A 12,231-nucleotide genomic window follows, 5' to 3' on the forward strand; every position below is an offset into this window, starting at 1 on the left:
CCCACAAAATGGCGGAATTTTTAGTGGAAAATAATAGTTTACACTTTAAATAAAACAAAATTATCAAAGAACGTTGGGGGAAGATTTGATTATAATTTGAGTAATTTTTCTTGATATTTTATTTTCAAATAATTTCCAGCCGAGTTATGAAGAACAAATTGTTTTTTTCTGAAGACATTCTGGGGGAAACTCTGTTACTGTTAAGAAATAAATTCGCAAAAAAAGCACTTTTTACATTGAAACCCTAATCCCTTTCTTAAGGGGGTATTCTGGTCTAGAAATTTAAAAAAAATCGATTTTTTTATATTTTCAAAGTTTAACTATTCAAGAATATGTGCACAAGAGGATTTTTCAAAATTCAAATTATTTTCGGAGATATAGGCATTTTTCTGACTCGGCATTCAAACTAGTTCGGCCGGAACTAATCGAACAAAAGGCATTACGAGAAACTTTAAACGCGTCCCACGATTTCTCAGGTTCTACTGGACCGATTTACTTGAAATTTTTATAGAGTCTTCTTTATAGGCTTGTCTTAATAAATTCGAAATAGTCAGAAAAAGTAATCCAAAAAAACTTTTTTTTCAGGCAGTCGCCATTTTGTGATTTTGAATTTTTTCCACTTTTCCGTAGTTCCGGCCATTGCGACATTATCCTAGATTAATAATCTTTTTTTTTTGGTTTCAGATAACTAGGAGGGTTGAAATCATGGGTATGGTCATGTGGAAATTTTTAGAGACCACCCACTTCGTCAGCTCAAAATTTTTGAAATTTTTTACTTTTTTTAGTTTTTAATTTTTTTCTGTACTCTAAAATTAACAAATAACTAATAAAAAAATGGATAGTAAAAATATTAAACGTCTTTTTTTTTACGGCACTTTAAAAATTACCTGAAATTCATGCTTCTAGACCAGAATACCCCCTTAAGGTTATATACAAATGTATACGAGGTGTGTTCAAAAATTGTTGAATAAAACTTTTTTATTCGTCTACATTAATGCTGTCGCCTTGAAGTCATTTCTGGATATTATACACTTAAGCGAACGGTTCTTTCACTCGTCGAAACACTTCACAAACTCGATTTTTTGGAAATAGACGCAAGATACAGTATTATCCAAGCCCGCGAAATTTTAAATTTCCATTATTTTGCACACACCTTGTATAAAGCAACAAAAACAATAAACTTTCGCTACATCTCTATACAAACCAGGTGTCACTTTATTATTTGTTCATTTGCATTTATTCAAAACACTTCAATTTTAACAACATTTTAAATATTTGTCTGGTTAAACATGCTTAATGTATACAAAAATATTTTTTTCAATATTTTCTTCCATCTGTAATAAAATAAATTAAGGCACTTTGTGGAAGTGGTTGTGGTCTCGACAAAAAGTAAACTCCGAATCTGAAAACACAAGATCATCCTAATGAACGAAAAAAGAAACCAAACAGCCAAAATATATATGTAATAAACAATTCACTTTAATTTAAATAAAAGACGTATGTATCAATTGACATGAAAGTATATAACATAATAATAATAATAATAATAATAATAATACGAGTAAAGTACAAATTGAGTTAGTAAAAAATAAAAACATAAAAATAATTTGTTAAATCACTGAAACATACATTAGAGTCCTTTAGTTTAAAGGTAGTTCAAGTAAAATACTGGATAATTATACATAAAACATTACAATTTGTGGACGCATAACAACGCACGGATATGACGAGGACAATAAGAATATAAACTCCTTAACGGCTAGACTTAAACTTACGATTACGAATAAATTTACACATTTTAAAATTAGGTTTGATTTGATACAGAGGCTGCATGGCCAACACATGTTACTGTTGGTTTATTCATCATGCATTGCTTATTTTATGCTTATATGTATGTAAACATTTTCTTATTCCTATGATACACAAGAAAGGTAGAAATGCGCTTGACTTCACGGCTATTAGCAATAGTAACCGTTATGTTAAGGGTTTTATTTGAGCATTTACAGTCATGTACTCATTGGGTAGCGTCAGGGCTCTGGTCGCAGTAAAAACTACTGTTGAAAAGACTGTAGACGTGGCCAATCGAATATTGGCACCGGGTTCATGTTTGTTGTAGATGTAACGCCATCGTCCACACTTCCGCCATTTAAATACTCATGCACCAGCGCTGGTGACTTCAAAGCTTGGAATTGACGCTCTCTTTGTCGCGGATACAACATTGTTGGTGGCGATTTTGGGGACGTTGAATTAACGGGGGCACATGTAAGCATTGGCGGTTGCGATGGTCTAAATAAGGAGGAAAAATATTGTTTAATAAGTTATGCAATTTGAAGTAAATCAATTGAAAATTAGAATAATGATGGTAAATAGTATGTATGTGAGTGTTTATCTACAAAAGAGAAGAAAGTGCGTTTCAACTGTGAGTTTTCTAACAGATGAGAATGATGTGCGCCAGTTACTTCAAATAAGCGATGAAGACCAACTACGGATGCAGATTGTCTATCTACTCAGATTCAATTGAAAAGCGTAGACTTGAGGATTTACTCACTTAAAACTACGCTTGAGAGTTATCTTTTGATTTTTTGCTGAGTTTAACTTGTAGATTAACAGTCACAGAGGGTATTTTATGATTATTAGCACTTAGGGAGATAAAAATACATTAGATAGAAGGAAACAGCCCTTTAGAATGGTATTAAAAAATATAAGTAAACAGGACAGGCTTTACAACACTAAACCCGATTAAAAACTAAGTATACGACGCTACGATTACTCTCAACTTACTTCTGTTGTGTTATTGTGAAAACTGATTTGGACACGATCCGTTTGCCTGTGCGCCAAGTGCGGCCAATAAACTTCATACGCTGGATAGCAACAACAGCCAAAGCAACAGTCCTGCAACAGAAAAGTAGACAATCAGTTTACTCTTAAACAAAAATAAAATTAAAACAAACAAGCAAGGAAGGGCTAAGTTCGGTTGTAACCGAACATTTTATACTCTCGCATGATAAAGTGATAATAATTTACATATTTTCTTATTTTGCTGTAAAATTAATTAGATTAGATCAATTTGTGTACTTTGAGTATTGAATTGTATTTTCATTTCCTAATGTATACATATATTATACAGAGAAGGCATCAGATGGAATTCAAAATAGCGTTATATTGGAAGAAGGCATGGTTGTGAACCGATTTCACCCATATTTCGGACATGTCATCAGGGTTCTAAGAAAATATTATATACCGAATTTCATTGAAATCGGTCTAGTAGTTCCTGAGATATGATTTTTGGTCCATAAGTGGGCGAGGCCACGCCCATTTTTAATTTTTAAAAAAGACCTGGGTGCAGCATCCTTTTGCCATTTCTTCCGTAAAATGTAGTGTTTCTGACGTTTTTTGTTAGTCGATTAACGCACTTTTAGTGATTTTCAACATAACCTTTGTATGGGAAGTGGGCGTGGTTATTATCCGATTTCTTTCATTTTTGAATTGTATATGGAAATGCCTGAAGGAACGACCCTATAGAGGTTGGTTGACATAGCTATAGTAGTTTCCGAGATATGTACAAAAAACTTAGTAGAGACGGGGCCACGCCCACTTTTCCAAAACAATTACGTCCACATATGCCCCTCCCTAGTGCGATCCTTTGTGCCAAATTTCACTTTAATAGCTTTATTTATGGCTTAGTTATGACACTTTATAGGTTTTCGGTTTTCGCCATTTTGTGGGCGTGGCAGTGGGCCGATTTTGCCCATCTTCGAACTTAACCTTCTTATGGAGCCAAGAAATACGTGTACCAAGTTCCATCATGATATCTCAATTTTTACTCAAGTTACAGCTTGCACGGACGGACGGACAGACGGACGGACGGACAGACAGACATCCGGATTTCAAGTCTACTCGTCACTCTGATCTCTTTGGTATATATAACCCTATATCTGACTCTTTTAGTTTTAGGACTTACAAACTACCGTTATGTGAACAAAATTATAATATTCTGTAGCAACATGTTGCAAGTTTAAAAACTGCAGGCGCTACTTACTTGAATAATTTCTTCTTATTGGGTTGCGTGTGTATCATGTGACCACCATTGAGGGCGGCCAGCGCGCGCTGTTCGCTCTCTTGATAACTTTGGAGCGAAATTTTCAAATAACGCTTTTGATAGACAAGCGCTTTGCGATGAGATTCTAAGCGTAAATAGCGTCCTAACAGCTGATTACAGCGCTCTTCCAGCTCTGACACGTTAGCCGCGCCGCCGAGCTGCGACTCGAGCTCTTCGCACTTTTTCTGCAATTGACGGCGCTCCTCCACGAGGAATTGTACCGTTTCGGCCATTTGACGGTTCTCTTGCGTATTCTCCGCTAGCAGTGCGTTTATTTCCTTCATTTTTTGCAAAAACTGTTGTGGCACAGACGACTCGGCGGCGCTCATATTTGCGTTGGCGAGTGCTTCAGCGAGTTTGGCTTCGCGCTGTGTCGCACGCTCGACGTCGAAGCGTAGCTGTGTAATGGTCTTGAGTAAATTGTCGCGCTCTGCTTCGGTAGCTAAAAGTAGCGACTTAACTTCCTGCATTTCGCCTAGCAGCTGTACGCTTTCTTTTTGCTGTCGGTCACGTCGCGTCGTACGTCGGGTTTCAGCCTCCTGTAGTGTTGCAAGTCTAGCCTCCAAACTCTCTATCTCCTGCGTTTGTATAGTTAGTCGTTCTTGCAAGTGCTCGCACTCTTGTTCGGCTAAATCTTTATCACGCCCTAATTTCTCCATTTCACGCTTTAATTTCTCACAATAATCCACGCGTTCCTGCAACTCGTTTTCATAGCGCTGCCGCTCTCGTTCGCTAGAACGTTGGGCATCGGCGCAGCGCTCGCGTTCGCGGTCATTCTGTGCCGTCAGCAACTTGATTTCACTGCGAAGGCGCTCAGCCAATTCTGACTCGAAATCGTTGCTTAGTGCGCGCGGCGATTTTCGCGGAGAATCGGTTGGTGATTTCAGCAACAGTGAATTACGACGTGACTCGGCGCGCTGCATGGCGGTCAACTGCGTTTGCAAGCGCTCACAACGCTCGCGCTCAATATCCAGCAATTTGTGCAGCTCATCCTCTTTTTCCAGCGCAGTCTCGAGTCGCTTCCGCATTGCCTCAATGATGAGTACATCTTGCTCTTGTATTTCCTGCGAGTGTTGCTTCTCAATGAGCAACTCCTGACGTATATCTTCATTGTGTTCTCGTTCAACGGATATTTGAGCCTTGAGCGCCTCCAATTGGTTTAACAAGTCACGCTCGCCGGTGAAATTTTCGTCGTCTGTGCCTTGTGCTTCAGTCTTATTCGGTTCTTGCGAAGCCTTATCGCGGCTCTTGCGGTCCAAGTTGTTTTCTTCTTCGCTCTCGATGGCTTGAAGTATATTCGAGTCTAATTGCACGGAATAGTTCAGTTCCTTTTCCACTTGTTGTGCTATTTCATCGACTGAGTATTGCTTTGAACTGTTGTCGCTGTTTGGTTGTTGCCGCAAACGTTCCACCTCCTCTTCCAGTCTTGAAATCTTTTGCTGCAGCTCTGTGGCATTCTCATCAGCTTGCCCCAATTTATTGGTAAGCATCTGCAATCTCTGTTCTTTTGCTTTTAGTTGTTCGTTTAGCTGTACGATATCCAGTTTGCGAGCCTCCAACTCGCGCACAGTCTTCTTGCACTGTTCGTGTATTTCACTCACAGCTCGCAACTCTTTACGCAAGCTCTCGCGTTCATTAACTTCCTGTTCGGTCGCCTGCAGAACTTTCTGTTGCAAATCGGTAATGCGGTTTTGGAGACGCTGCTCATTCTCCTTGTAGTTAAGCAGCTCTTTCTCGCCTTTAGTCAAGCGTTCTTGCTGTTCCTTGTTCTCCTTGGTTAGACGCTCTTGGGAGCTTAAAAGCAATTCAATTTCGGCCGTCTTTTCAGCGATTTCCGTTTGGAGAAGTACGCATTTCTGCGCTTCTTTTTTCAACTCGCTGATTTCCACCTGTTGTTGTTCCAATTCATGCTGCAGACCCCCCAAACGCACTTGTGTGCCTACCAACTCTTCTTCAATGACTTGCATTTCTCGATCCTTTTCGCGTATAGCTTTCTCTTTCTCATTTGAAGCGCTTGTCAGTTTCTCCTTTAAATATTGCACTTCTTGTTTCAGCTTCTGGTACATCTCTTTTTCCTCTGCTAGCCTTTTGTCCATTGCGGACATTTCCAAACCGGGTGTCCTCAGTTTTGAGTCCTCTGTCAATGCGGAGAAGTTAATTTGACGTGGTACAATCGGTGGCGTGGCCGTTGCCCCGGACTGATCCGTCATTGTTAGCACATTGGGATCTTGGAAGTAATGTGGATTATCGAAAGTATTCACAGGACGTAAAGTGGCGAATCCAGACAAGTCCTCGCTACGCTTATGAGTCAAATTCGCCACAGCTTGCTTTGAAGTGTCCTAAAAGCAAATAAAATAAAAATAAAATAATAATTTCATATAATTTTTTTTGCTTCACAGCTCTCTTACCAATGATTTCAGTCCAATAACGCGATTACAGTTGGCCAGCTGAATTGGTGTCGCCTCATGCAACACAGCTGCACGACGCATCACATCGGGTTCATCAAACTCGCTGATGGACACTATGTCACTCAATGTGTGAGCACTCAACTTTGTGCTTATTTCATCTTTGCCAGCAGCGATACCCTTCCCAGCAACAACACCACCACCTAAACTGGAAGCCTGGCTCGAGTTAAGCTCCTGTATTTCTTTATCTTTCGATTCCAATTGTTCGCGCAGATGATCGATCTCTTCATTCTTATCAGCCAGCATTGTCTCCATTAAGTCGGGCAAAGCCAGCTTGTTTATCATCTCATTCTTGATTTTCTCCTTCAGCATTTGTATGGCGGAATTTTTCTGCTTCAATTCCGCCTCTAAACGTTCCACAACACTACGATCCGGTTGGTGTTCCACAGCCAACTCTGCTTCAAGCCGATCAATAGCAACCTTACTCTTTTCCAATTGCTGCTTCATTGTTACTATTTGCTTGTCACGCACGGAGACGGTTTCGCGCAAGTTTTGGACCTCAGTTTGGAGGTCATGAATCCGTACATTGAAGTCGGTCGAGCCCGCACGCTGTAGCTCCATCGCTCGTTTTCGTTGCTCTTCCAGTCGCGATTGCAATGTGGAGATGCGTTGATTTTGTTCAGACATGCGATCTTGTAGGGCTTCCCGATCATGCTGGAGTTCCTAAACAAAAGCGGAAACAGAAAGAGAAATTATTGCACACTATGTTATGTTATAGTTGTTATTAGATATGTTTTGTTACGAATTGATAGTTGAACCCGTTGAACAAATTATATTACCTTTATTTAATAATAATACCAATTATGACAAAGAGCGAAAATGTTATTGCAACTGTATCACTCCACGCAGTTCATTGCCTGTTGATATGCGGAGTGGCTGAAATGCACTCCAGAATCAAATAATACAATACAATTTCATTGCAACCATTGAAATTTGCATCTTCTCATCTGATTCAGAACACAAGGGCGCAGAAAAAAAACTTTTACACTCAATTGATAGGATTGAATTTGCCAGCAACTCAAGTGGTTAATGGAAGAATTTTAAATAAAATACTGCATATCGTCATCATAATATACAAGTTCAATGAACAAGATTAGTAGACACGGAATTGCGTACGCATACTAAGAACTGAGGCTGTGCAAAAATTAAAAAAACAAACATAATCATTGAAAATGTGAGCAAGAATATTTATTGTTGACAGCTCGACCTTCCAAACATTTTTTTTATTATACATAATTATCAATTCCGGCCTAGTGCTCTATTCTCAACGCATTTGAAAATTGAACATCTAAAAGGAATAATACTATTGAAATATGTTATAATAGATGTGACATATCAAAACGAAAAACATAGCCATAATAATAATGGAAAGGGGTTTTTATCTATCAAGACATTTTATCGAAGATCCTAAATCATAATGTAGCGAATGGCGAAAATTTGGATTGAAAAGTTTCAGAGGAGGAAGCGACGACATTGGACAATCTTTTAAATTAGAAATAGAAAGACAAGCTCAGATCAGTACCCCTGCTGACAAAAATGCCACTTCGTAAATATAAAATATAAAAATATAAATCACTTGATAAAGTAAACAAAGATTAGAACGATATTTCTAATCACCAACTTTGACACTACGCTAAGATGTATAAATAATACGAATTATAATGACAGAATTTTATAATTTTGTGATTGGATATCACAATGAAATTGTTAAAGCGCCTAGGCTATCACTTGGAAGGTGAAGAAAAACAGAAAATAAATGACATGGGTAATATATTATACAAAAACTAGAAGACACCGATCAAAATTTATTTTATTTATTTTATATTAATTGTAACAGATTTGTACTTTACAAAGTCTTTAGTTGATGACATATATTATAACATTAAATATTATAAGTAAGGTAGACAGGTTAGATCATTCATAATTTTCTTTTTTCAGTTTAATTCATTTCAGTATTATTCGGTGCACAATATTTTTGGCTAATGCATCTCTAGCTACCTTCTATCAAAAGAATAATATTTGAACAAATATTCAACAGAACATTATTATGTGGCATTCCGGTTGCAACTAAGAAAATTTGAAAATGTATGCTTTCATTTTCATCAGCAATTTCAGTTGTTTTCAATAAATATGTGCTTCAGATTGCGTGACAATAATTTAGTCTTGAAATTGTTTTCGTCAATACCTACATTTTTGGTAAATTAGCGAAAATACTGCTCAGTTATGATCCCAGAAATTGTTTTGTATGCCCGAGAAAATACTGGCGTGTGGAACAGTGTAGAAATTGTCTGGCAGATTAATGCACTGCATAATCGGTTACAGTTCTAATCTACTGGTCCCAATATCTTGTAATTGTTGGAAAAATGTAGGTCTGTTGGAAATTACCAGATGCAATAAGGCAGAATCACTGAAAAGTTTATCGTTCCGTTAAAATCTAGCTCTGTTCTGTGCAATGCTTTGAGTGAACGTTAAGTTGTGAGTTTTTTATCTGCATTTTACTGAAAATTATAATAATAATTTTAAATATCATAAAAAGTATGCAATTAATTCTTTTTTTTTTGATATTTTTATTGTTCCTTACAATGTGTACAAAAGCAGATATTATTTACACAGTATGCTGGTTTAAACATTGTTTTAATGTTTGAAGACCTGGATAGTAAAAACAATGTTGCAACGAAGTGACACATCTCCAAATATACAAGTGTAGATAAAGCATAAATAAGGCAATTGGCGCATCGCATGCGTAGCCCGGAGTGAAACCAAGCACGGTGCCAGAACCTGCGTTCAGGTCGTTGAGGCCATTAAAAAGATGCGGTGGCTGAGTGTGGGTATGTGAGTTTATGAAGTGTTCGCTGTGACACTAACTGAACACTAATTATGTGCTTGCTTATGTACTTGTACATACAATACATATGGACAAGGCAGCAACATTTGCATGTATATCAATTTATCCAAGTGATGCCCCAGCAGTGCAAGCATAGGAAGCTGAACTATAGTATATGTAAATGTGTATAACAATACTTTATTATACATGTCTGTGCCTGTGTATAAACATTCGAATTGGTACGTGTGAAGAGGGGTGGAATCACCGAGATATCGGAGACAATCTCAATTGTGATTAAGAGAGTAACCGCAACAACTATTTCATCAACATCAATGACCTGCATTCATTCACATATAATGCAACAAATCTGTGGATGAAATTGAAAATTACCAAGCTATAGGGAACAAACAATGCAAACACCAAACATAGCTAGTACCAAACGCTTTGGTTCCTTGGCTTCTACAGTGATAGGTGATGGCAAACAAATGTCTAATGAAATGCAGAAGAAAAACTCGCACCAAAAGCACGCGGTGGCAATATATCACCAACCGCAGAAAATGAAGTGAGCGCATCCGAGAATGTAAACAAGCAGTACACTGCTTTGCCCTGTGTTTGACGTTTGACGCACGTCGAGTCAGATACGCACTTCCTTCTTCTGCTGCGTGGTTGCATCATTTGGCTGGAAATGCGAGTTGCAAATGTAAACAAAAACATTAGAGACTGACCTTATTTTCTCACTACCTACACCAAGAAGTTGTCGCTGTAAAAATGGTTCTGATGCATGAATATTAAAACAAATGCAAACAGATACTCATGTGTTGCGTTTATTTGCTGGAATTAACGGCAGTTCACTGAACTATTGTTTGTAAATATAATGCTCTCGCAGCATTCCCTCTGCACCTAATAAACCCACGCAATATAAATGTTTCTGAAGTGTGCCATTATTCAAAGGTATTTTTGAAAATACTGGATATTTTTGTATTATTTGTAAATGTTTTAAAACTTTATAATTACAAATAAAACGACTTGACTTTAATGTATGTACGCACTTAAAAGTATACTTTCGACATAAGTTTTTTGACACCAAACTTCACATTTAACTGTTTTACCGTTATATAGAGCTGTATCCATTGAAATAGCAGCGCAGCCAAGGCAAAAATATCTATAAACAGGTTTTTTGCGTATTCCTTTTCGTTAGTTACACACAATTTTGTAAAATAGAAAAAAAGAATTGAGGAAAGAGGAAAAACCTCATCAAACTTTTCTTAGTTTTTATGCTTTTTTGCGCTCATCCACAATTTTTGGGCAATTACAATTATTCAAATTACAATGCACTGTAACAATGAAATTTTTAATTTTAATGTTTAGAACACTTCGCTGCTCCAAGAAAGATATGCCTTTTACTGTTGGGCTAAAAAAGGAGGTGAAAATATATACAAAAATACAAATTCTTTTAAATTGTTCTAGCCAGATGACATGCAATGCCATAAATTATGCCTTGAACCCCCAAAACCATGGTACCGTACACAAAACTGCAAATTTAGATGTCCGACGCATAGTGTATTTCAGCAAAGACAATCCCTTTGAATCCCTTTGAACCGAGGGTAACAAAAGTGTAGCTGAATTCGGGGATCAGCGATATAAATATTCGACGACGACTGTTAAATGAACATTTGTAACCGTGACGCCCACGATGGTACATTTCCTTAGCCAAAGAAATATAAAAGCCTATTAGGAGTTTGGCAAAAGCCTTAAGAACTGGCCAATTTCAAAATTTCGTAATATAAGTCCCAACTGATCATTTCTGGTGAACTAGGTTATATACGGCAAGTCCGTGGACACCAAACATGGGTTACCTTCCAAAATATGTGGCTAGGCAGCAAAGGACGGCGGGCTTTAATGTTTTGTATCTTTCTTGAAACAGTGAGGTCTTCTACGCACTATTCCACTCACTCCATTGGCATCGTGCATTGTAACTTAAATAATAATAATCAAACAAACAAATTAAACAGCTAAAAATGCATGGATGTGTGCAAAAATATCCTCAATAAACACAGCTGTATTAGAACAGCTGATATATTTGTAAAAAGTTTTCTTAAAATTTTTAGAGTAGTTTGTGTTTGGTTCCTATCGAAGATTGAAGAAGAAACAGCATTTTCGTAAAATTTACTGTTTTACTATCAAAAGGTTAAAATGCAAAATTTCGCTCTGGCAATTTCGCTCTGGAAATTTCGCTTGAGGATGCATCAGGTCCTGGCAGCCGATGTCGTTAAAATAAACTCGTTGGTCGATGCACATCGTGGTCTGTGCGCCGAAATATAGGCTATAGAAATTGGTTATATAAGTATAGACTACTTGTGGAATAAACACACACCATTTCGTCTTGTTCGTACCTGTTCGTGTTGGTCTAAAAGTATCCTTAATTTAATAAAAGCAATAAAACGCTGTGTGCGACTTTTTTGGAAACCGTTTCAACGACTTTCGGGATTTCGTAGCCAGAACAGACTCAGATTTATATACACCCAAAAACGGGCAAATCGAAAGCTTTTCCAAAAATAATGTTAGCTATATTATTTACTTAATATAGGAACACTTTCTTAAATATAAATTTTTTCGTTTTTGCTAGGATCTCATATGAGCTAAAGCTCTAATACAAACATATTATATGTTAGTTTCGGCCGAGTGAGCAAATTAATAACATTTTCGTCTCTATTCGGCCACTGTTTCACTTCCGGTAATTTCGTACCCCTCACAAGCAGTGAGTTTCATTTGTTAGTTCTTGGAAATTATACCATAAGCAGTGTATTAATTTAAGGAGCTTTTCGGTTTCTAAATTATTTTCT

General features: G+C 37.3%; 1 protein-coding gene across 11 annotated transcripts in view; it reads right to left on the minus strand.

Annotated features, from left to right (window-relative positions):
* Nucleotides 1-1,457: 1,457 nt before the first annotated feature.
* Nucleotides 1,458-12,231, minus strand: part of LOC120777944 (pericentrin) — a 64,800-nt gene continuing 54,026 nt past the window's right edge. For 6 of the 11 annotated variants that reach the window (XM_040109549.1, XM_040109553.1, XM_040109552.1 and 3 more), the window contains 4 exons: nucleotides 6,508-7,227; nucleotides 4,040-6,438; nucleotides 2,782-2,892; nucleotides 1,458-2,286 (listed from right to left, as the gene is read on the minus strand). In XM_040109549.1, the coding sequence (XP_039965483.1) occupies nucleotides 2,052-2,286; nucleotides 2,782-2,892; nucleotides 4,040-6,438; nucleotides 6,508-7,227 (3,465 nt within the window). In that variant the 3' untranslated portion in view covers nucleotides 1,458-2,051. Of the gene's footprint in view, nucleotides 2,287-2,777; nucleotides 2,893-4,039; nucleotides 6,439-6,507; nucleotides 7,228-12,231 lie in introns of those variants that run through there. The other 5 variants (XM_040109551.1, XM_040109557.1, XM_040109555.1 and 2 more) reach the window with 2 other exon arrangements.

This window comes from Bactrocera tryoni, chromosome 5, assembly GCF_016617805.1.
Source record: "Bactrocera tryoni isolate S06 chromosome 5, CSIRO_BtryS06_freeze2, whole genome shotgun sequence".
Lineage (NCBI taxonomy): Eukaryota > Metazoa > Arthropoda > Insecta > Diptera > Tephritidae > Bactrocera > Bactrocera tryoni.